We start from the raw sequence: 23,735 nt of genomic DNA on the forward strand, positions 1-23,735 counted from the left end.
AGACTTTTGGGCACTCTAATTCTCCCTGAGTAGACAAGTAAGAGAGAGAAGAAATGGTTGCATGTTTTTCCTCTTGCCCAGAGGGCTTGAGATCACATCATAGAATTTCCTATATGTCCCACTGTGGCAGTCAAACACTGTTCCCAATATAGATGACAGAGAGCTAGCTGGCCTGAATAGAGTTTGTGTCTGAAACAAGGAAGATTTAACAGTGACTCACTGATCAATCATGAAGATCACACAGGAATGCTGAGCATCTTGGCAGATGCTCAGAAAATGGTGATAATATAAAACAGATGCCCCAACATCTCCACCTCCATTCTGATCCTTGGCAAAGAGAAGCACCCACAATTCAGACCATGGGATTAATTTCAGCTATCTGGCAGAGTAGAGAAAAACTAGATGTTTCTTGTGTTATTGAATATGGGGCCTGAAATGTATATCTTCTACATAAGTTAATAGAACAAGTTGCGAAAGAGAAAGGTATTTTTATTCATTGAGAAGCTAGGACACACGGTATATATAGAAGCAAACTAAGAGCTTCTGCCTCTAGCATGTGAGTCACATGGAACTCATGCTTAGGTGGCAGGTATAAGGAATTTATCCTTGGAATCCCCTGCTGGCACAATGCCAATGTCCAATGCACCATTGCACATTGTCTAGAATTATATATCCTACAGTTAGCAAGAATTACAGTATATTTCTTTCAGACTTCAAATTCTGAAAATTCCTTTGCATGAACACTGAAGTCTGAACACTGTAAGAATAAGCTAGTACTGAAATTGGAATCGGAATATCAGTTACAAAAATAATAATGCAGGGGGTGGGGTGGGGGGGAGATGGGAAGGGATGAGAAGGGGAAACAAAGGAGGAGGCAACAATGCTTGATAAGAAATGTACTCATTACCTTGCTCATGTAATTGTAACCCCTCTGTACAGTATTTTCACAGTAAAAAAAAGAAAAATAATGCAAAACACAAAAGATGACATGTATAAAAGCTCTTTGCCACTCCTACTCTCTTCCATCCCAAGACACACACACATACATACATACATGCACACAATTTCAACAGCCTTAGTTTCCTCTATGTTAACACAATATACAAAAGTTCAAAATTAGTTGCATCTTGGTTGGGCTAATCATGGCATGCTAGATGCCTCCATTTGGCAAAATAGTCAACTTGAACTCTCAAGTTCTGTTGGCAGCTCTCCATTGAACTTGAGAGTCAGAAAAACAATCATAAAAGATCACTGCGAGGGCTTCGAAGTGGAGAGGGGGACATGCCTCAAGTGGTAAAATGTTTGCCTAGCAAGTGCAAGACCCTGTGTTCAAACCCCAGAATCACACACACACACACACACACACACACACACACACACACACACACACACACAAGACACAGCTAGAAATGGCTTTAGATCAATTTCCTCATATTACAGATGAGAAAAGTCTGCTCTTATACGGTCAAAGTTACCCAGGGGTCACAAGGCTAGTTAGTGGTAGAAGGGAGTCTCAAACACAGGTTTCCTAATTCCCTGTCCCATCCTTGTTCTACTCTTTAATTCCTCTGGGCTGTTTTTAGCTGCCTATCTTGGAATTCACATGCTTTCCTGATCTGTATCAAGAATGTCAACTTTTTTCCTTCCATTTCTGTAAAAATGAAAAGTGCTACCAAGGACTGCCAGGACCAGTAAGGCTCACAGTAGCTCTCTATAAAGAGAAAGACACAGATACTTTAAACCAAGTAATTCTGTTTCCCATTTCTGGTGTTCCGCCCGGAAGGGTTCCGAAAAATAATTTCATGCAATAGCAATAAGAATTAAAAATTAACAAGTTCCTCACTTGAGTGAAGCTGATGAGTGACAGCAAGCCTTAACTGGGGAAAGGGTAGAGCATCATTGCATCACCATGTTCCTAGTAAGCTCTGGGGAACAAGGTTAAAACATAGGAAGTAAACAGAAGAAATCTGAGCCAGATTAAAGGAGTTTCATCAATGCTATTGCCAAGTAAACTGAATTTCTACTCAATAATTTCTTTGAAAAAGGAAACAACATTTATGCTCACTTAGAGTAAGACATCTTCTAAGAAGGTTGCAGTATTTTTGAGATAATGTATCAGAAAACTCTGCCCCTGGGGTAAAGCCAAATACAGCAGGACTTCTTTTGGTAGGCTAGCATGGGAAGGATCATTGCAAATAGATGGCTTTAAAATTGTTTCTTATATTTCACGGGCAATGAAGTGTAAATGGAAGTTCCGTAGTTCTTGCTGCCAATGCCTTTTACTATTTGTGGAAAGACAAAATTTCTTTAAAGGCACTTTTTTAAATTGGAAAATGAGTTACTGCTCTTGTGTGATACCATTTTATATAGAGTACCATGGTACGTGAGCTTATCAGGCAACAAGTTCTAGTGACAGGCAGCATAATGGATGAAAGAATTCAGTGAGTAATTTGATACTTTCATATAGGCTTTTCCATAGCCAGATCTCTAATAGCATGCCCGCATAGACCATTTCTGAAAATGAAATGGTCCTCATCCTTTAGGACTGCAGTAAGCAATCTCTTCTTTAATCCATCCTATACTCAACTGAAAATTCATCTTCCTTTTGAGACAGACAGACAGACAGACAGACAGAAAGACACAGAGAAAGAATAATTGTGTTGATGTTTCTATCCTGAAAAATATCTTTCAATGGTTTCATATTATGGACAGACTAAAATCAAGTCTCCTGAACATACCATTCTGAGGTCTCTGCACAGAACATGTGATTCTTGCTTTACTTTATTTTTTATTTTATTTTATTTCTTGTTTTTTCGATGGTTTTGTGTTTGTTTTTTCGATGGTTTTGTGTTTGTTTTTGCTTATGTGCCAGATGAACTTTTTTTTTTTGGTCAGTCATGGGGCTTGAACTCTGGGCCTGGGCACTGTCCCTTAGCTCTTCAGCTCAAAGCTAGCACTCTACCACTTTGAGCCACAGCACCACTTCTGGTTTTCTGGTGGTTTATTGGAGATAAGAGTCTCATGGATTTCATGGCCAGGCTGGCTTTGAACCGTGATCCTCAGCTCTCAGCCTCCTGAGTAGGTAGGATTACAGGCATGAGCCACCAGCACCCAGCCCAGATGAACTTCTTATCCCATTATTTAAACAATGTTTAAGCTTTTGTTACCTATTTTTCTAACTTTCTCTTTATAAGTTCTATCTAGTTCTCTTGTATAAGCTTGTACCTTTTTCCAGTCCATTACAGTTACTCTTTATTTGTTAAGGCTTGTGATAATCTTTATGCCTGACATATTTATGATACATTTTCAGAGTATGTTGATTATATTAAGTTATGAGTGATTTGAGAGTCAAAAAGTTCAGACTCCATTTCTAAGGTCACATTGTCTTCCACACAATTCCCATCTTGAATCTTTTATAAAACTGTTTTACCCTCTTAAAGTCCTTTCTGCTTCTGGATTCATACAAACCATCCAGAGCTTTCCAGTCCCAGGTACAGATGTGTTTCAGGAGGATTGGCTCAAGAATCTTCTAATGACACCAAAATCCATGAGTGCTCACGTCCCTATGTAAAATGGCATAGTATACTTGGCCTTCCATCTCTGTGGATGTAGCCAACCAAATATTTGGAAAATCAACGTTGCATCTGTGCTAAACATGTATAGATTTTTACCTTATCATTATTTTCTAAAGAACAATATCTATCTGCATCGCACTTACATTGTATTAGGTATTAAAAGTAATGTAGAGATAATTTAAGGTATACAGGAAGGTGTGGGTAGTTTATATGCAAATATCACACAATTATATAAGGGCTTTGAGTATCCTAAAACTTTGGTATCTCAGGAGATGTTTTAGAACCAATCTCCTGTGGATATTATATTAGCATATAACTGTATTTGCATATAACCTACATGTACTTCCACATCAGTATACTTTAAAGCTTTTCTAGATTACTTGTAATACCCAATACCATGTAAATGCAATATAATATAGTTTTATACTGTACTGCTCAGTGAGTAATAATAATAATAATAATAATAATAATGAGTAAAGGCTCAGTGACAAGACTTTACTTACTACTGAGCAATTGTTTTTCCAAAGCATTTTCTGTCAATAGTGAATTTGTGACATGCACAACACCCAGATACAGAGAGCTGATTGAATTTCATACATTGACATTGACTGACCCTGCAGACCTTTGCCAATAAGATAAACTATTGGACGTTTATTGGGTTAATGACAGCTTTTACCTTCTGGGTGGCAAAGCTTTCTTTATGTTCTAGGTGCCCTTGCTGGGTCTGAGCTTTAATATTTTTTGAAAATTGGATGTTTTCAAAAAACTAGTGAGATTGGGGGGGAGGGGGGAGGCTGGGTAGGGATGTGAAGGGTAAACAAAGGAGGAGGCTGCAATGCTTGGTAAGAAATGTACGCATTATCCTGCCCATGTAATTGTAACTCCTCTGTACAGTATGTTCACAAATAAAATTAAATTAAAAAAAAAACTAGTGAGAAGTGAGGATTGATTGTAAAGGTGCAGTTTTATACCAGGAGTGGAGGCTTTCTTTCTTCACCTTTGAAAGAGAATATTCCTTTGTTCTTGGAGAAAACTACTAACATGGTCAACCTTGCTAAGTGATTTGACCAGAGACGTTAGGTGTTTGAAGCTCTTCACATACTGTTCTAGGCTGGTTGACCTCTCAGACTCTATCTCTGAGACAGAGTTTGGAGAAGGGAAAAAAACCAGGAAACAGAAGGGGAGGAGCTGCCTCTGGAGACTGGAGATTGATGGGATAGACCGAAAAGGGAGCTCTGTGATTACACTGTAGGCAGAGCAGTGGAACTCTGGATTTCAGGTGGAAGCAGCAGCCCAAAGCTGAAGAAGAGCCACTATCTTCTCCCCATTCAGCCAAACATTGTCCTAGCACCTCAACAGGGGCATCAGCAGGTATCAGAAGACAGTTCCCTGGGCAAGGCCATGGCCAACATCATGAGGGAACAACACAAACTAGCCTGCAGTGAGGTTCCTTCAACCAGCCAACAGCAAAGTCCTATGAGTGAACACAACATTATAAGACCTGAAGAAAAGACAGAATGAAAATCATTGTAGTGGGTGGACCAGATTGTAAGCAGATATAAACTATTCTTTTGGGAACAACAGGGATATTTGAAAACCATCTGGGAACAACAGGGATATATGAAAACTATCTGGCCAGCAATCAAGTCAGAGGGATCTCAAAGTATAATTGGAGTAATAAAAATAATATGGTGGGCTGGGAAGGTGGCTCAGTGGTAGAGCGCTTGCCTTGCATGCATGAGGCCCTGAGTTCGATTCTTCAGCACCACATAAGCAAAAAGAAAAAAGCCCGAAGTGGTGCTGTGGCTCAAATGGTAGAGCGCTAGCCTTGAACAAAAAAAAAAGAAAAGGAGAAGAGCCATGGATAGTACCCGTTCTGGGTACTAGGACCAGAAAAAAACAAGGGCTCATGCAAAATACCAGTTGTTTTTTCAAAATACATGAGGCCTCCACAGTTTCTAATTATTGCTTTTTTAATAATCTTCATTTTTTTTAATTCTCCCATGACTTTGGATCAGTATATATGTTATTCTTTCTGCCTGGAATATTCTTTTGTACCTCCATCCTCCTTTTCGGTGACTTTCTATTTGTCTTTTAGGTTCGGAGTTAGGCATATCACTTTCTGGAAAGGCTTCCATGGCTAGTTGTACCCGTCATTGCTTCCAATAGCTTGGACATCCCTCTAAATGCTACCATAGCATATATTCAGGGCATCCTTAAAGTTCCTTTCAAGTTACAACTCCCACCTTTCCCATATGTCTGTGTTCTGTAAGAGTCAAGCTATTATTGTCTTTAATGTATACTTGGCTTCTATATTGTATGTATTCAATAAACTTTTGGTCATTCAAGTTAATCTTTTTTTTTTTTTTTTTTTGGTGGATCATGGGGCTTGAACTCAGGCCCTGAGTGCTGTCTCTGAGCTCTTTTGCTCAAGGCTAATACTCTTCCACTTTGAACCACAGTACCACTTCCAGTTTTCTGCTGGTTAATTGCAGGTAATAGTCTCATGGACTTTCTGGCTGGGCTGGCTTTGAACCATGATCCTCAGATCTTAGCTAGGATTACAGGCCCTGAGACATAAGTACCCAGCTTCAAGATAATCCTTTACCAGTCACCTCTAATAATTTGTAACAATCAAGAGAGAAGTTATTTCAACTGTCTCTCATTCTCCAAGTAGGAAAATATTGCCTGACTATTATTTATAGTGGCTGAAAAGTGAGTGCTGAAAATAAAATTTTTTTGTATCTTTTTCTTCCTTAAGAATTATAATGAATTCCATGTTCTCATCTCTGACTTAAGACTATACTGTCATCAAAGCAGAAAACTCCAAGGTAGTTTTGCCTGCCTTAAAATCTAACTTAGCCGGGCACTGGTGGCCCACGCCCGTAATCCTAGCTACACAGGAAGCTGAGATCTGAGGATCATGGTTCAAAGCCAACCCAGGCAGAAAAATTCATGAGACTCTTATCTCCAATTAACTACCAGAAAATCGGAAGTGGTGCTGTGGCTCAAGTGGTAGAGTGCTTGCCTTGAGCTGAAGAGCTCAGGGACAGTGCCCAAGTCCAGAGTTCAAGCCCCACAACCAACAAAAAAAAAAAAAATTTAATGGAGTTCTCATGGTTTTTGAAAGAGATGAGAAGTTTGTAGGAACCAAAGAATCTTGCCTCTAGATGCCTCAAAAGAATATTTCCCCAAGCATATATGAAAATTAAGCTAAATTTTAGTTCTGAAAACCCCATGGGTAGAATAATAAGGTAATAAGAATAGAATAATAGGTAATAAGAATCGATTAATAAGTAATATGAAGGTCAGCAGTATTAAGTAGGGAACAGTGCAGAGTCACAACCAGGACTCCATGTGACCTAGAATTCCATTTCATGACCTGTCCAAGAAATTGCATTAAGCTAGGCATGGTGGATCATAACCTGTAATCTCCTGTAAGATTGTGGTTCAAAGCCAGCACGGGTGAAATTAGTGAGCGCTATCCCACCATCTCAACAAACAAGTCACACATGCTGACTCACACCTGAAATCTCAGCTACTCGGGAGGCATAAGTGGGACAATCACGTCTGACGCTAGTTCTGGGTAAAAGGTGCAAGTTCCTATCTTAAAAATAATTATAAAGCAAATGGGCTAGGGATATGGCTTAAGTAATACAGTATTTTAGCAATGCTGTAGAGCTAGGGGTATGACTGAAGTAGTACAGTACTAAAGCAAGTGCCCTCAATTCAAACACTAGTACTGCCCCCATAAAAAAATGGAGAAAGAGAGAAGGAAGAAGAGGACAAGGAGGATGAATAAGATGAGGAAGAGGAATTGCATTAAGATGGCAGAAGCTAAAAAGGGCTCATGAACAGCTCCAGAGAAGAGGATATGGGTAATTGTAGGCCCTTTGAGGACTGAGGTTGAGTTCCTTTCCCTGACTTCTATGTGCATTAGCCAAGAGTTCTAAGAAGAAGGTTATGTAACTAAGGAATCACAAGGCTAGAATGAAGTGAAAACAGATAAAGTACTTTACATTATCCATTTTGCAAGACTTATAGATGAAAGGAAACCAAGAACAAAAATGAAAGGAAATCTTTTAAATATAGAAAAGCCTATTGTACGTTTGCTGCCAGCTATAATAGGCAACATACACAAGAGACACCGAAGAGGTTTTGTTTTGCTTTGCTTTTCTGTTTTGTTTTTTATTGTGAAAATACTGTACAGAGGAGTTATAATAACATGGGCAAGATAATGAGTACATTTCTTATCAAGCATTGTTGCCTCCTCCTTTGTTTCCCCTTCCTCTCCCTTCCCATCCCCTCCCTCTGCCCCTCCCCCACCCAAAGTTGTAAAGTTCATTTTCAACATGACGACTTGTACATCTTGTTGTTGCAATGGGTCCACCTGTATCCCTATTTAAACGATTTGTTTTTTCCCTTCCCCTCCACAAATTATACCAACAGTGAAAGCAGGGGTTATACCGTGAGGGAGGGACATACAAAGCAACAAAGAAATCATATTATAAATATGTTAGAAATAATCACATGAAAGAAAAAACATTTGAATACTTAGCTTGGGGTTCATTTTGCTTAACATCAATTTATCTGACCTTTTCCGCTTGTCTCAGACATATACTAGTTATTGCAAATAAGGGAAACCATGGGACCTATGTTTCTTTGGGCCTGGCTTACTTCACAATATAATTTTTTCCAAGCCTTTCCATTTCCTAACAAACGGGGCAATGTCATTCTTTCTGATGGAGGCATAGAATTCCATTGTGTATATATACACCACATTTTCTTGATCCATTCATCTACTGAGGGGCATCTGGGTTGGTTCCATATCTTAGCTATGGTAAATAATGCTGCGATAAATATAGTTGTGCTGGTAGCTTTAGTATGGTCTTGTTTGTGATCATTTGGGTAAATGCCCAAAAGTGGGATTGCTGGGTCATAGGGGAGCTCTATGTGGAGTCTTTTGAGGACCCTCCATACTGCTTTCCAAAGTAGTTGAACAAGTTTACACTCCCACCAACAATGCAGTAAGGTTCCCTTCTGTCCACATCCCCTCCAGCATCTGTTATTATTAGATTTCTTGATTCTAGCCATTCTAACTGGGGTGAGGTGGTATCTCAATGTTGTTTTGCTTTGCATTTCTTTTATGGCTAGGGAGGTTGAGCATTTCTTCATGTGTCTATTGGCCATCCTTCTTTCCTCTTCAGAGAAGCTTCTCTTTAAGTCTTTAGCCCATTTATTTATTGGGCAGTTGCTTCTTTGAAGATTTGCTGTTTGGGGGATTTAATTTTTTGAGTTCTAGGCATATTTTAGATATGAAACCCTTGTCCGTTGTATGGCTAGTGAAGATCTTCTCCCAATCCATGGGCTTTCTGTTGATCTTGCTAGCTTGTCCTTTGCCATGCAGAAGCTCTGCAATTTCATGCAATCCCATTTGTCCAACCTTTCTTTGATTTGTTGTGTTTCTGGGTCTCTATTAAGAAAATTTCATGGGGCTGGGAAGGTAGCTCAGTGGTAGAGCGTTTGCCTTGCATGCATGAGGCCCTGGGTTCAATTCCTCAGCACCACATAAGCAAAAAGAAAAAAGCCGGAAGTGCCGCTGTGGCTCAAGTGGTAAAGTGCTAGCCTTGAGCTGAAGAGCTGAGGGACAGCGCCCAGGCCCAGAGTTCAGGCCCCATGACCGGACCAAAAAAAAAAAAAGAAAGAAAATTTCAGCCTGTGCCGAGGAGACCTAGGGTTTCTCCTATTCCATCCTGTAATGTTTTCAGAGTGTCTGTTTTAACTCTGAGGTCTTTGATCCATTTGGAGTTGAAACTCATTGCTCTATTTCATGCTAAATAATCTATATGGTCACAAAGTAAGACAAATATTATTGTACATACCTGATGCTGAATCTGAAGTTCAAAGCTCTCTAGCTAGTCTTTGGTAGAACTGAGAATGGAATCTAGTTCTATTTGTAGTTAATAATCTTATTACAATATGCTAATTAACTATATCAACATGGTCATGTGAAGAGAAGGCTTGCATGGAGAAATCTCTAATGCAGGTAGGCAGGGTCAATATTAATATAACTTTCTATTAAAAGTTATCTTTTAACTATACAAGTGGCATATAAATATATGCTTATCATTATAAAGTCAAAATAGAGAACTTAACATCTACCTTTATTTCCTCCATCCTATTCATAACAAATGAGCACTTTGAAGCTTAGCAATGGCTTACATATATGTACCAAAACACATAAATACAAATAAGCCACATAAACATATGTACATATACACCTATAGTTTTAATGTAAAAATAAAATCCAACAGAGATCATTGATCTGTAACTTGTTTTCATTTAATAATGTGTCATGAAGATTTCTGAGCCAGTATATGATTTTGGACTTGTCTTTTCAGAATATTCCATAGGCAGAGATGGACAATAGGTTATATAACTATTCAGATATTTTCACTCTTATATAAAGATATTTCCTACCACAAAGTGATTTTGTTTTTGTTTCTTTGTTGTCAGTTCTGGAAACAGAGATAATGTCCTCCAGATGAAAGTGACTTAGTACCAGTAACCCTTTGCGCCCCAAAAATATTTTATAGAAAGATATTTGAAGCTGGGTGCCGGTGGCTCACACCTGTGATCCTAACTACTCAGGAGGCTGAGATCTGAGGAACACGGTTCAAAGCCAGCCTGGGCAGGAAAGTCCATGAGACTCTTTTTTTTTTTTTTGTCGGTCGTGGGGCTTGAACTCTGGGCCTGGGCGCTGTCCCTCAGCTCTTCAGCTCAAGGCGAGCACTCTACCACTTGAGCTACAGCGCCACTTCCGGTTTTCTGGTGGTTTATTGGAGATCGGAGTCTCATGGTCTCTCCTGCCCGGGCTGGCTTTGAACAGCGATCCTCAGATCTCAGCCTCCTGAGTAGCTAGGATTACAGGCGTGAGCCACCAGCACCCGGCTCCGTGAGACTCTTATCTCCAATAAAACCCACTAGAAAACCGGAAGTGGCACTGTGGCTCAAGTGGTAGAGTGCTAGCCTTGAGCTGAAGAGCGCAGGGACAGCACCCAAGCCCAGAGTTCAAGCCCCATTACCGACCAAAAAAAAAAAAAAAAAAAAAAAAGAATATCCATAACAACATATCACACTTATCACTTAAAATTCTAAAGATGAAAATATAAGTAGTTCTCTTTGCCAATTCATGCTTTATCTCTTTGTTTACAAAGACATATCAATAACTAAAAATTTCATCTTTCTGAGACTGTGAGTCACATAACTAACCTTCCAAAAGACTCAGAACCAAATTGTGGCCCATTTGTCATTTCAAAATATATGAGATTTCTCCCAGAGCATTTCATTTCCTAATTTTTCTAATTTTTCTCCTTTCTCCAATTTTCTCCAATTTGTTATTTTGCATATGCTTTTATAAATTGCCTTAAATTTATTGGAACAGGTGAGAGGATGAATAAATAATTGGAGGGATAAGTAAACAAATGGAAAGAATTGAAGCCAAAAGTCACCTGTTCCTGAGTTACTTTAAAAATTACTACTTTTCAAACAAATCACTGCCTTTTGTATAGTAAACTTACAAAACCTTTTTACCATATCTTTTTTCTGTACTTGGGATACCAAACTCTTTAACTTATATTTATGTTCTTTACATTTACTACTTCCATTCATATATACAAAAGCTCCTCTAGTAAAAATTCACCTAGTAACTGTGTGTTCAACAAACTAGAATGTTACCATATTTGTAAATAGCATCTTTGTAGATAGTATTACTGAAGACAACATCACACTGTATTAGAGTAGATTTAAATCCAATGATTGCTGTCTTTACAAGAGAGCACTAGATTCTCAGAGTAATGGCAAATGTCGACAAAAGCCCCTAATGCCAGGAACACCTACAGTCAGTGGCTGCCGCCACCGGAAGAAGCAAGAAGACAGGCACAGAGATGTTTCTCCTTTAGAACCTCTTGGAGAAATCAACCCTGCTGACACCTTAATTTTGGACTTCAAGCCTCCAGAACTATAAAAGAATAAATTAATGTTTTGAGCCAGGGAGTTTATAGATTTATTGCAGCAATCCTACATCTTTATTTTTAACATAATTTTATTATTATTAAGGTGTTGTACAGAGGGGTTACTCTTTCATAATTCAGGTAATGAGTACATTTCTTTTTGGACAATGTCACCCCTTCCTTCGCTTTCCCCTAGTTTCCCCCTCCTGCCCCTGCCCACAAGTTGCATAGTTCATTTTCTACATAGTGTCTACTGAGTACCATGCCTGTATTTGTTCATCCTTCCTCCCTTTCTGCACCCTCCTTTGCCCCCACAGAAAGACAGAAAAAACAACAAAACAAAAAGCATAAACAGCAGCAGCTACAAAAAAAATCCATGTTTCCATTTCCTGGAATTTGTTTCCATAAATAATATTTTAGATGTTCAGAGGCATTATGCCTTTGGGTTCCTCTCCTAAGAGTATCTTTCTTTAATCTCACTGTTTGTGTGTGAATGTCTAAGGTCTTGTAAATTTTATCAGGCCCTGGTGTATTTTAGATCTAGCTTGGCTTGCCTCACTTAATATGATTTGTTCTAGGTCCATCCATTTCCCTGGAAATGACATAATCTTGTTCTAATGGATAAGTAAAATTCCATTGTATGTAAGTACCACATTTTTTTGATCCACTCATCTATTTCTACATCTTTATTGAACTTATCTTAAGTGGACTTGTGGTTCATCATTTCTAACCTGGAGCTATGGCTTGAATATGTTTTATCCCCACAATAATTCATGCTGTGGCTTAATTCCTCAATGCAAGAAATTACAAAAAACAGTAAGTTAATCCTGTAAGTAGAAAAAGACCAAATTTATCTCAGAAATCTCTATTGGAATGTATATAAATATTGGAACACAGCTCATTTTTCTGTTTTTTGTTATATTGAAATGAGAATTATATGGAAGTAAAAATTATGTATATTGTATATATGTAAGCAATATATACAATATATAAATATATAGAGATACAAACTTCTAAATCTTTCTCAGTACAATATGATTATCAATTACTTTTATCAAAGGCTCATTTGAGTTACAACCTACATACTTTAGGAACAAATAGGAGGTACTTGTGTTTTTGAGATAGGATCTTACTATGTAGTCCAAGTTGTCTTCCTGTCTTCACCTCCCAAGTCCTATGATTATAGGTATGTACCACCATGATCAGTCAAATATACACTCTCAATTTACCTCCCAGGTAAAAATCTTAGAAAACAGAAGTCACCAAATATAACTGCAGCAGACTTCCAGCAGTCCATGGCAATGGCCTAACTCACCTTTCCATAAAAAAAAAAAAAACCAGGAATTAAGCCTAGTTTTATTTCTTGTAGAAAAAAGCTGATGAGAATTTTGTGGAATAAATCCAAAAATGTTGGTTTCCATTTTCTTTCATTTGACTATATACCTTCAACACCATCAACCTTTCTTTCTATATATATATATATATATATATATATATATATATATATATATATATATATATATATATATATAATTTCTATTGGTATGTTTGCTGAGCGCAATTTTGTCCAGAGACCTTTTGCAAATCTGTAAGTAAATGTATTTGGTAAGGCTACATTTTAAATATTATTTTTGTTACCAAAACAACCCCCAAACAAAAGCATATTTCAAAAAGCACAAAACAAGCTAGGTGCTGGGGCTCAAGCCTGTAATCCTAGCTACTCAGAAGGCTGAGATCTGAGGATCACAATTCAAAGCCAGCCCTGGAAGGAAAGTCCATCAGACTCTTATCTCCAATTAACCACCAGAAAAACCGGAAGTGGTACTGTGGCCTAAGTGGTAGAGTACTGGCCTTGAGCTGAAGAACTGAAGGACAGCACCTAGGCTCAAGCTCCATGACCGATCAAAAAAAAATAAAAGCACAAAACACTTGTTGAATGAATAAATGGAAATATGAATGACTGACTGAATGAATGAAATATGAATGACTCTGTTATATCTGCTTACCAGGTCCCTTTGGATTGTATTTTGGTTTCCTCTATTGATCTGTCTTGGGGAGTGAAATGTGTGGATGTAGCTATCTTTGACTTACAATTCTATTCCTCATAGAAATGGAACGACTTGGCATTACAGTTTCAGTGTAGACTACATGTGAATGCTTCACTGTGGACCCTAGCAGCATGCCTAAAACCTGGTAGACACCTAATATATACCCAGTGGATATTCCCTCTTCCAGTCTAGACTGCTGTTCTATTTAGTCAGTGCATCAAAAGCACACTGGCATTTAAAGAAATGGGATAAATACTAACCCAAAAAAATAAAAAGTAAAAAGTAAAGCAAGGTGGGTAGCTTATCCAGCAGGCATGTAGCAAATGGAGGAATTGCAGTTCTTTCCTCTTTTGTTCATTTTAAACACACACATCTAGTGTGGTCCCTGAGCAAACCCTTTGCAAGTATGAACATGGGGTTTTGGCTCAGAATAAGTTACATGGCATAAGGCTATCCAAAACATTTTCTATAGGTGTGAACATCAGGAAAAAAAAAGGTTTAAGGGAGAAGGGAAAGACAAGATGGCAAGTAACCAAATTATGTAACTTCTGAGAGAGGGAGAGAGGAACATAGTCATTATTGTCAGAGACCTTGCTGGGTGCCTATTGGAGAAGGGAAGATGATAGAAAATGCCAATGAGCTACCTGTCTTTTGTAGTTACAAACAGCTGGCTTTACTTGTTTCTCTTGCCCATGCCAAGAATTCTTGTGGTTTGGTTGAGAATCATCCACCTGGTTTTTATAACAGCACAGGCCAAGGAATGCCTGAAGTCTGAATCCGTCATGCATAATTTCCTAATGTGAAAGAGTCTTGGTCTTGGGTAGTTATTAAAATACATAGAGCCGGGCGTTGGTGGCTCACACCTGTAATCCTAGCTTCTGAGAAGGCTGAGATCTGAGGATCATGGTTCAAAGCCAGCCCAAGCAGGAGAGTCCATGAGACTCTTCAATTAACCACCAGAAAACCGGAGGTGATGCTGTGACTCAAGCAGTAGCACCTGGCCTTGAGCTAAAGAGCGCAGGGCTAGCGCCCAAGCCCAGAGTTCAAGTCCCATGACAGCCAAAAGTAAAAAATAAAATACATAGACTGCTTTGTGTAGTGCTACAGACTTTCTGATGGTATATCTGTATCTGCTTAGCACATCAATAAAGGGGAAGGAACTACTCAACACCTGCTCTGGTAGGTGGGGAACAGATTGAAGACCTAGTCCCTTCTCCTTTTATTAGAAGTGTATAACCTGAAAAGATGCTCTACAAAGCAAAAGAATGACAGTAGCAGGAGGCTTTAAAGAAAGGATGACTTCTTTAAAAAATATATTTTATCTTTAAGTAGCTATACAAAGGAGTTGCCACTTTACAAAGCTGTTTGTGAGTACAATTCATCTTGGACAAAGTCACCCCTTTCAACATTCTCCCCATCCCACTCAACCTCACCCCTCCTCTCACTTTTCTTTTTTTCTTCTTTTTTGGTCTGTTGTGGGGCTTGAACTCTGGGCCTGGGCACTATCCCTCAGCTCTTCAGCTCAAGGCTAGTGCTCTACCACGAGCCACAGTGCCACTTCTGGTTTTCTGAGTAGTTTATTGGAGATAGCAGTCTCCCGGAGTTTCTTGCCTAGGCTGGCTTTGAACCGTGGTCCTCAGATCTCAGCCTCCTGAGTAGCTAGGATTATAGACACCCTCACTTTTCTTAAGTCTGTAGGCTATTTATTGATTTTATGACTGCATTCTCCTCTTCCATTTTTTAAAGCTAAAACTGAAGTTGAGAAGAGCTTCTTCCTGTACTTTGCATTACTTGGCTAGGGAATAAAGGAAAATAAACACAGGCAGTCATAGGCAATTCAATATTATACCTTCAAATGTATGTTGCTATCAGCCTGGGGCCTTTTACTAGCTGTCTTTCTAGTCTGAGCTCACTTCCAATGGACAGCAGCAAGTTCCAGTCCCACAAGTACTAACATCTCCTCCCCTCAACAAAGTTCAGACCAAAACAGCAAGGTTTACAACATGTGGATTACAACACCTGAGAATCAACTCCTGCAAGAAAGATCATACTACTTAACAGTGTGGTCTATCCACTGCCAAAAGAAGATAATCTCAAAATAACCAGATAAGCAACATAAGTAGACAATGGAAATAGTCACTCAGTATAAGGCAAGGACTCTTTTCTTTAAACAGAGAAAAATATTCATTAAATAGGAATTGTGTCATCCTTAAAAGACTGGCTAGACACCCATATAATTTGGCTATGTTCTATCAAGAAACAGATATTTCAAGGCTCCAGTGGTATAGCACCTTTCTAGAGAACAAGGCTTTGAGTGCAAACCTCAGTTCAAAAAAAAGAGAGCTAAAATATCTTGAATGTAGTGATATCTCTGTTCTATCACACTGTGTGTAATGTATGTTTACTTATCTGTATCTACCACTAAACTGTAGGTAGAAGAATTTTTTTTTTTTTGGTGATTGTGGGGCCTGAACTCTGGGCTGGGCACTGTCCTTAAGCTCTTCAGCTCAAGGCTAGCACTCTACCACTTGAGCCACAGCACCACGTTTTCTGCTTTTTCTGCTTATGTGGTGCTGAGGAATTGAATCCAGGGCCTCATGTATGTAAGGCAAGCACTCTACCACTGAGCTACCTTCCCAGCCCAGTAGAAGAAATTTATTCACTCCCATTCTCTTTTGTATCAAAAGCTAGCACAGATGAGTGCCAGTGGCTCACACCTGTAATCCTAGCTACTGAGGGACTAAGATCTACCAGAAAGGCCATAAGACTTTTTTTTTAAATAAGATTTTATAGTACTGGTTTTTTTTTTTAATTTTTTATTGTGAAAATACCATAGAGGGATTACAATTACATGGGTAAGGTAACGAGTACACTTCGTATCAAGCATTGTTGCCTCATTCTTTGTTTCCCCTTCCCATCCCTTGGCATCTCCACCCCCCCCCCTCCCGCCAAAGCTGTAAAGTTCGTTTTTCCACATAATGACTTGTATATCTCATTGTTGCAATGGGTCCACCTGTATCCCTATTTAAATGGTTTGTTTTTGCCCTTCCCCTCCACAAATTATACCAACATCAAATACAATGAAAGCAGGACTCTTATCTCCAATTAATCAACAAAGAGCCAGAAGTAGATTGGTGGCTCAAATGATACAGTGTCATCCTTGAGTGCTGTCCTTGAGCGATAAAGCTAGGGGACCAGCACCCAGGTTCTGAGTTCAAACCCCAGTACCAACATGTGCGTGCGCGCGCACACACACACAGAGTGCTCACATAGAGGTCCCTAGCACATAGGTGGACAACTATCAAAATACTATGGAATTAATGTTTTCTTGAGTAGTAAATAGCTCAAAGATAATAGCCAATTATATTCTGTATATCATTAATTATATTCTGTATATTATTAACTGAAACCTTGGAGAAATTGTAATGTAGATACTCAGAAAGCATCATGAATGGAAAAGTGGTCTGGTCTTAGATGCATCAGTCACTGTATATAATTGGGTAGGTTATTTACTGTAAGAGATTACCTAGTCCAAGGCACAAACTGGAGCAGAAAATCTAGTCCATGCTCCATTAGCCACACCATGAACCAAATCTGCCCACAAGAATCAATGCTTTTTTTTCAAGTTCCTGCAAAAATTACCCTATACACTAGAGATGGTCCTGATTTAAATAATAACTTCACAGTGATCTCTGACAGGTTACATCCCAGGAGTAAGAATATTTGCCCTACTGACCTGATTCCAGAAAGGGAGTAGGTAAAACTGATGATTGCTGTTCTTGAATGGAAAACCGAGGTAGAAGATTGTTTTTCTCTGAAATCTGAACATAGCGCCAGGCTAATAAAAACTTTTTATCTAACATAAAATATTAATATTATTTAATATAAAATAACTATAATGCCTCGGCATTCACCCTGATCCCAGAAAATGAATTATAGAATCAAAGATTCATTAGAAGAAAATAGAAGTCCTGCTGACTCAAATTTATAATCCGAGGTACTCAAGAGGCTGAGACCTGGAGGATCAAGGTTCAAAGCTAGCCCAAGAGACTCCATCTACAGCAAGGGCTGGAAACGTGAATCAACTGTTGCGTACCAGCCACAGCAAACCTCACTAAAGGCCCTGAGCCAAGCCACTTGAAAATTAAAAAAAACAAAAACAAAAAAAGCACTATTAGAAATCTTACAAGATCCTACGCTTCCCTACTGAAAGGAACTTTATAGAGCTCATCTTCCAATAATCTCTTAATATTATAGACGAGGAAGCAAACGAGCCAAAATTAGGTGACTTGCCTGGAATTGTTAGCAAAGTTGAGTCTAGAATTATTTTCTGGCTTTCAACCTAGTCATCTTTTCACACTTGGCTGGGTGTGCAGTCAACGAAGATGGATTTGAGCACCCACTGAAGGGGGGAAAAGGCCAGGCATATGCACCTTGTTTCCACCAAGGCCCTCACAGTAAAAAGAAAACAGGAAATGGGAGCGTTGAACCCTGACAATGACACGAAGAGTCCCTGGAAGGAAGTCCAGTTGCCGCGTGGGAGTGATGACAGAAGGGAGCCTGGGTGGACCTGGGGTGGAGTGGCTTGTGTGGGCCGACAATTCAGTAGACACAAAGCAGGTGACCCAGTAGGTCCAGGTGAGACCGGTATCAAAGTCATGAACTTGAGCAAGCCAACTTTCTGAGCCCCTCCGGATGCGGAGGCCGGCGGGCTCAAGACCCAAATTGCAAGGATGCGTGGGGGAACGCCTCGCCCCAGCTGGGCCCCCCCCTTCCCACCCCCACCCCCACCCAAGCAGCAGTACAACTGACACGTGAAAGATCTCAGCAGGTTGTCTAGGAGGCCAAGGTAGGCCTCTGACCGGAGCCGACCCCGGGCCCTCGGAGGATAAAGGGCAAGGGTCTGCGCGCGCGCTCAGGGCCGGCAGAGACCAAGTTTCCGGGGTGACGGGCGGGCACGCGCGCGCGGCCGAGGGGGGGCGTGGCCAGGACACCAAGCCCCGCCCACGTCGGGTGCGTGACAATGGGGCGGGTCCCAGAACGCCGCTGCGGCGGCCGCGGGCCTCGGGGAGAGGCGGAGCCGCCGCCGCTGCCGCCGCAGCCCCGTTCGGGATTTGAAAAGATTAAAAACTCCCCGCGGAGAGGGCGGCGGCGTTGGATGTGTGGCGGAAGCGCTGGGGGCCACGGCTCGGCGCGCGGCCGGGCAGCCGGCGGCGTCTGGACACCATGAATTATCCGGGCCGCGGATCCCCGCGGAGTCCGGAGCATAACGGCCGGGACGGCGGCGCCTGGGACCTGGGTCCGGACTCGGCGCCGGCGTTCGGCGGCGGCGGCGGCGGCGGCATCTGCTGCTTCGAGCACCTGCCCGGCGGGGACCCGGGCGACGGGAGCGTGCCGCTGGCCCTGCTGCGCGGGGAGGCCGCCCTGCACCTGGCGCCGGGCGCCGAGGATCTCAACCACCTGGCGCTGGACGCCTGCTTCAGCGACGAGAACTACGACTTCAGCTCGGCCGAGTCGGGCTCCTCGCTGCGCTACTACAGCGAGGGCGAGAGCGGCGGCGGCGGCGGCAGCTCGTCGTCCCTGCACCCGCCCGCGTCGGCCCCGCTCGCTCCGGCCGAGTCGGGGGGCGGCGGCGGCGGCGGCGGCGGCGGCGGCGGGAGCGCGGCGGGCGGGGGCTCCGGGGAGAGGAAGCGTCCCCGGCCCGCCGGCCCCGCCGCCCGCCACCGCTACGAGGTGGTGACGGAGCTGGGCCCGGAGGAGGTGCGCTGGTTCTACAAGGAGGACAAGAAGACCTGGAAGCCCTTCATCGGCTACGACTCCCTGCGCATCGAGCTCGCCTTCCGGACCGTACTGCAGGCCTCGGGCGCCCGGCCCGGAGCGCACAGTCGGGATGGCGACCCGGCGTGCGGCCGGGCCTCCAGCTCCGGGGAGGAAGACGACGAGGACCGCGCCTGCGGCTTCTGCCCGCGCGCGGCGGCGGGACACGAGCCCGAGATGGAGGAGCTGGTGAACATCGAGCCGGTGTGCGTGCGAGGCGGCCTCTACGAGGTGGATGTGACCCAAGGAGAGTGCTACCCGGTGTACTGGAACCGTAAGTAGCCGGGGCCCGGGGCCGCCCCTGCCAGGACCCCGCCAGCCAGCCAGCCGAGTTGGATGTAGGACTCGGCCGGGAGGCGCGTGAGGCCTGGAGCGGTGCGGTGTCGGGGTTGGATGGAGAGGAGCGTGCGGGGAGCGCCCGCGGGCGAGGGTGGAGGAGCAGATGGCCCAACCCAAGGCTGCCGGGGTGGGGGGTGGGGGTGGAGGGACGGGGGTGCTGGGAGAACGACGCTGGCGGCTGCCATCCCCTGCGGGCGGTGGTCCTGGAAACGCAACCCACCCCACCCCACCTCCCTCCCTCAATCCCAAAGGTTTTCCTTTCGTTATCCGAGCCCGGTCCGCCACCTCGAAATCGGATTCGCTCCCGTTTACCCTGAACACCTACCTGTGATGGAAGTCTCCCGCGTGGCCTCTGCGGTGGGAAGGACTGGGGGCGGCTGCCGGGGAGTCCAGAGTCCAGTTAGGGACTGGGGGGGGGGGGGAGTGCAGCCCCGGCGGGTTCCCGCCGGTGCGTTCCCGCAAGCCCAAAGCGAATCCGCGCGCCCTTGGCGGGGTGCTTCTTAGATCCTCATTGACATGGTCCTTTTTGCCTCTTGACCTTGAAAAATGACAAGCCCTGCACCTCCGGTTTCTCTTCTATACAATAGCGGTATTGTAAATGAGAAACATACACCTAACGGTCTTGGAGCAGTGCTTGGCCCATGTATGTGATACAAGTGTGGCGGACAGTCCTTAGACAACAGCACAGTTAGGTTTGTAATGAGAGGAAGGAGGCAGGGGATGGAAATACCTGTGATCGCATATAGTAGATACTCAATAATATCAAGCTGTTGGCCACTGATAGTTCATAATATGCAGTATTAATTTTGCGAGACCCTGCGCTAAGTCAGGTGTCTTTGGTGATCATCATGACCATTCATCTCACTAGTAATTATATGTACTGATGGCTTAGATGCCCTTCAGTATGTTTTGTGGCTTATGGACAAGAGTCCATCAACTTATACCTTTGTACCGTCACAAGGTCTAGTACAGTAGGTATTTAATAACGCTTCGGGATTTAATTGCACTGTTGATTCTGATATTGTGAAAACTTTGAAGACGGTTACCATGAGTTCCTATCAATTATACTATATGCCAAATCAGAAAGTAAAATAAAATAAACATAGCAGGAAGTTTCTTGCTGCACTTGAAGATGACACCAGAGGCATTTGAAGCTGTTTGAGGCCAAATTAATATGGAATCTGTTACATGACTCACTTTATTATAAGTTTACTAAATACAGGTTATGCTTGTATTCATTTACTTCTTTTGGATTTACTGAGTAATGGTTTGTGTTTATGCAAGATTCCTGTGAAGGTATTTGGAAAGGTGGGAAGAAGAAAAATCCTCATCTTTCAGGGGCTTCCCACCCACTTTGTTTTTTCTTGAAATGGTCTAAGCATCACTGTAGACTATTTTTCCCCTGTTGAAGCAGATGGACTTCGAAGCAGATGAAAGCAAAGAGTAGGATAATGCAGAACGTCCTTGAAAAAGGGACTGGAAACTAAGAGATAAGTCTTTTAGGTTAAGTTAAAAACAGTGTGCTCTTTCATGATTAAAAAAATTAATGCTTGCATGGTACCTCTAGAAAAAGGAATTTTTGACATGGTTTCACTGTGATAGGAAATTAATGCTAACTGTGAGATACATAGACATAGGCTCAGTGAAATTTAGTGAATTTGTCCAAGGTCACTCAGCTGAAAAGTGATAAAGCAGTCCATTAGTTTGATGAGGGAGCACAGTACAGTGCCCAAAAAGCTTCTGATCCTTTCAAGGGTGAGGATGTCAGGAAAGTGTCCCAAAAGTGTAATGATGAGTCCTAAAGGATGAGTTTAGTCTGAGTAATACAGGGAAAGGAATCCTAGAAAGTGTATGGCAGTGCGAGGAAGTGAGTACCACATCTGGCTGCAGCTGCCAAGACACACAGATAGTTTGGGATTTGACCACCAGAGATGGAGGTGCATGAGAGCTAGTGTTTGGTTGGGGGACAGGATGGAGCTTGTGAGGGGAGTACCTGCACCTGGCTGGATCATCGGGAGAATACTACACAGGATCGATGTGCACTTCTAAGGAGTTTGAACTTTTTCCTGTGAGTCATGATGAACTAAAAAGCCGAAGGTTTTTCATTACTTTGATCAGTGCCTATGAAAATGGATTGGAGAATAAGAAGTGAAATATCAGTGTCAGTCAAGAAATGATGAGGGGGGCTGGGAAGGTGGCTCTGTGGTAGAGCGCTTGCCTTGCATGCTCAAGGCCCTGGGTTCGATTCCTTAGCACCACATAAGCAAAAAGAAAAAAGCCGGAAGTGGCGCTGTGGCTCAAGTGGTAGAGCGCTCGCCTTGAGCTGAAGAGCTGAGGGACAGCGCTCAGGCCCAGAGTTCAGGCCCCACGACCGGACGCAAAAAAAAAAAAAAAAAAAAAAAAAAAAAAAAAAAAAAATGATGAGGGCCTACAAAGTTATCCTGAAGGATGTATAGAGACTTAGGCACTTCTGTAGTCTTTCCTACAGCAATAGCTATTAAGCCAAGTATAGCTTATAAATGACTTGTTAAGAGCAACACATGTTTTGTCTTCATACTAGCATTTTCTGAATAGTTTTCTACAAAACAAAATCGTGGGGTATCCAAAGGCATCATATAAGCTACAATGAAAATAACAGTATTATTTTCAGAGGAATCTTACTCCTTCCTCACAAAATTCTGTGTTAACTTTGTTTACATTGGTTCTGTAAGTCCTCCTTGGATCTGAACACAGTCTCGCCATCCTTTCTTCAAATGAAAGAACTCTTAAGATTTTTTCCTTATTTTGCTTTTCTTTTTTTTTTTTTTTAACCTTTTAAGATACTTTGAGTAGTGGTAATGAAAGGCTTTTTAAGTCCAGCAGAATAGTAGAAGTCCATTGTCCATTTAGATTTTTGTGGCCTAATTCAGCTCACTGCTTCTAGGTAAACAAGCTAGCTATATCCAGAAACATCCTAATTTATTTTTCTTTCTGAACTTTACTCACAGATAAAATTTGAGGCAATTGGGCATGCGTCACTGAAAAGGGAACAACATTTGTCTCTGTATAGCTAAAAAGTTAGTATTATGTATGAAAAAGTTGTAGGAAATTTATTTTTATCTATGTTTAGGTATTCTGGCTACATGTGGACATTTTAGATAAAAACTGATCATTGCTGAGTAATGGCTAAGTTAACTCCCTGTTATTAGTATTCCTCCTAAACTGCTTTCTTTGAGAGGATTATTGTATGTAACATGTTTAGAATGGTGGTTGTCACATAGTACTAGGTAAGTGTGAGCTACATCTATATGGGCTCTTTTCCAAAAATTGTGTGCCTTCTCTGTAGAAGCTTAAGTTAACCAGTGCAAAATTGTTGAGTAGTCAAAATTGTTACCATTGGCCTGTTCCTCACCAGATGTGAAAGAATATAGTAGAGAATATTGTCAAGCAAGGCACCATTGGCTTACACCTGTAATATTAGGTACTCAGGAGGCTGAGATCTGGAAGATCAAAGTTAAAGCTGACCTGGACAGGAAAGCCAATGAGACTATGTCTCCAAAGACTAACCAGCAAAAAGCTGGGTTGGCTGCCTGGCTCAAGTGGTAGAGCACCTGCACAAGTCCTTGAATTCAAACCCTGCCACCTACCAAAAATATATATGTAAATCAAGGAGGTGACACACCTATAATCACTCAGGAGACTGAGACAGGAGGAGGGTAAGTTCTAAGCTAATGTATGCTTCACAGAGAGACTTTATTTCAAAAAACAATAATATTTGGCCAAAATAACTTAGGCCAAAAGTTATGAATAACTGATGGTACAACATATGGAATATTATAAATAGAACAGTCTCACAAGTCTGATTGCATTGTTGTATTTAGTAGGCACTAGAGAGTATATAATTTACATTCATTGACCAAATGAATCATTTTTAATTGATTTATTTTATATATGAACATATATTT

The 23,735-nt window shown here is 41.8% G+C and overlaps 1 protein-coding gene across 8 annotated transcripts in view; it reads left to right on the forward strand.

Moving 5' to 3' along the window:
- The first annotated feature begins 18,677 nt into the window (after positions 1 to 18,677).
- Ddhd1 (DDHD domain containing 1) overlaps positions 18,678 to 23,735 on the forward strand; it is a 69,769-nt gene continuing 64,711 nt past the window's right edge. For all 8 annotated transcript variants that reach the window (XM_070033100.1, XM_070033114.1, XM_070033121.1 and 5 more), the window contains exon 1: positions 18,678 to 19,726. In XM_070033100.1, coding sequence (XP_069889201.1) covers positions 18,862 to 19,726 — 865 coding nt within the window. In that variant the 5' untranslated portion in view covers positions 18,678 to 18,861. The remainder of the gene's footprint in view (positions 19,727 to 23,735) is intronic.

Source organism: Dipodomys merriami, unplaced genomic scaffold (genome assembly GCF_024711535.1).
Source record: "Dipodomys merriami isolate MVZ:Mamm:240054 unplaced genomic scaffold, mDipMer1.0.p SCAF_1, whole genome shotgun sequence".
Taxonomy (NCBI): domain Eukaryota; kingdom Metazoa; phylum Chordata; class Mammalia; order Rodentia; family Heteromyidae; genus Dipodomys; species Dipodomys merriami.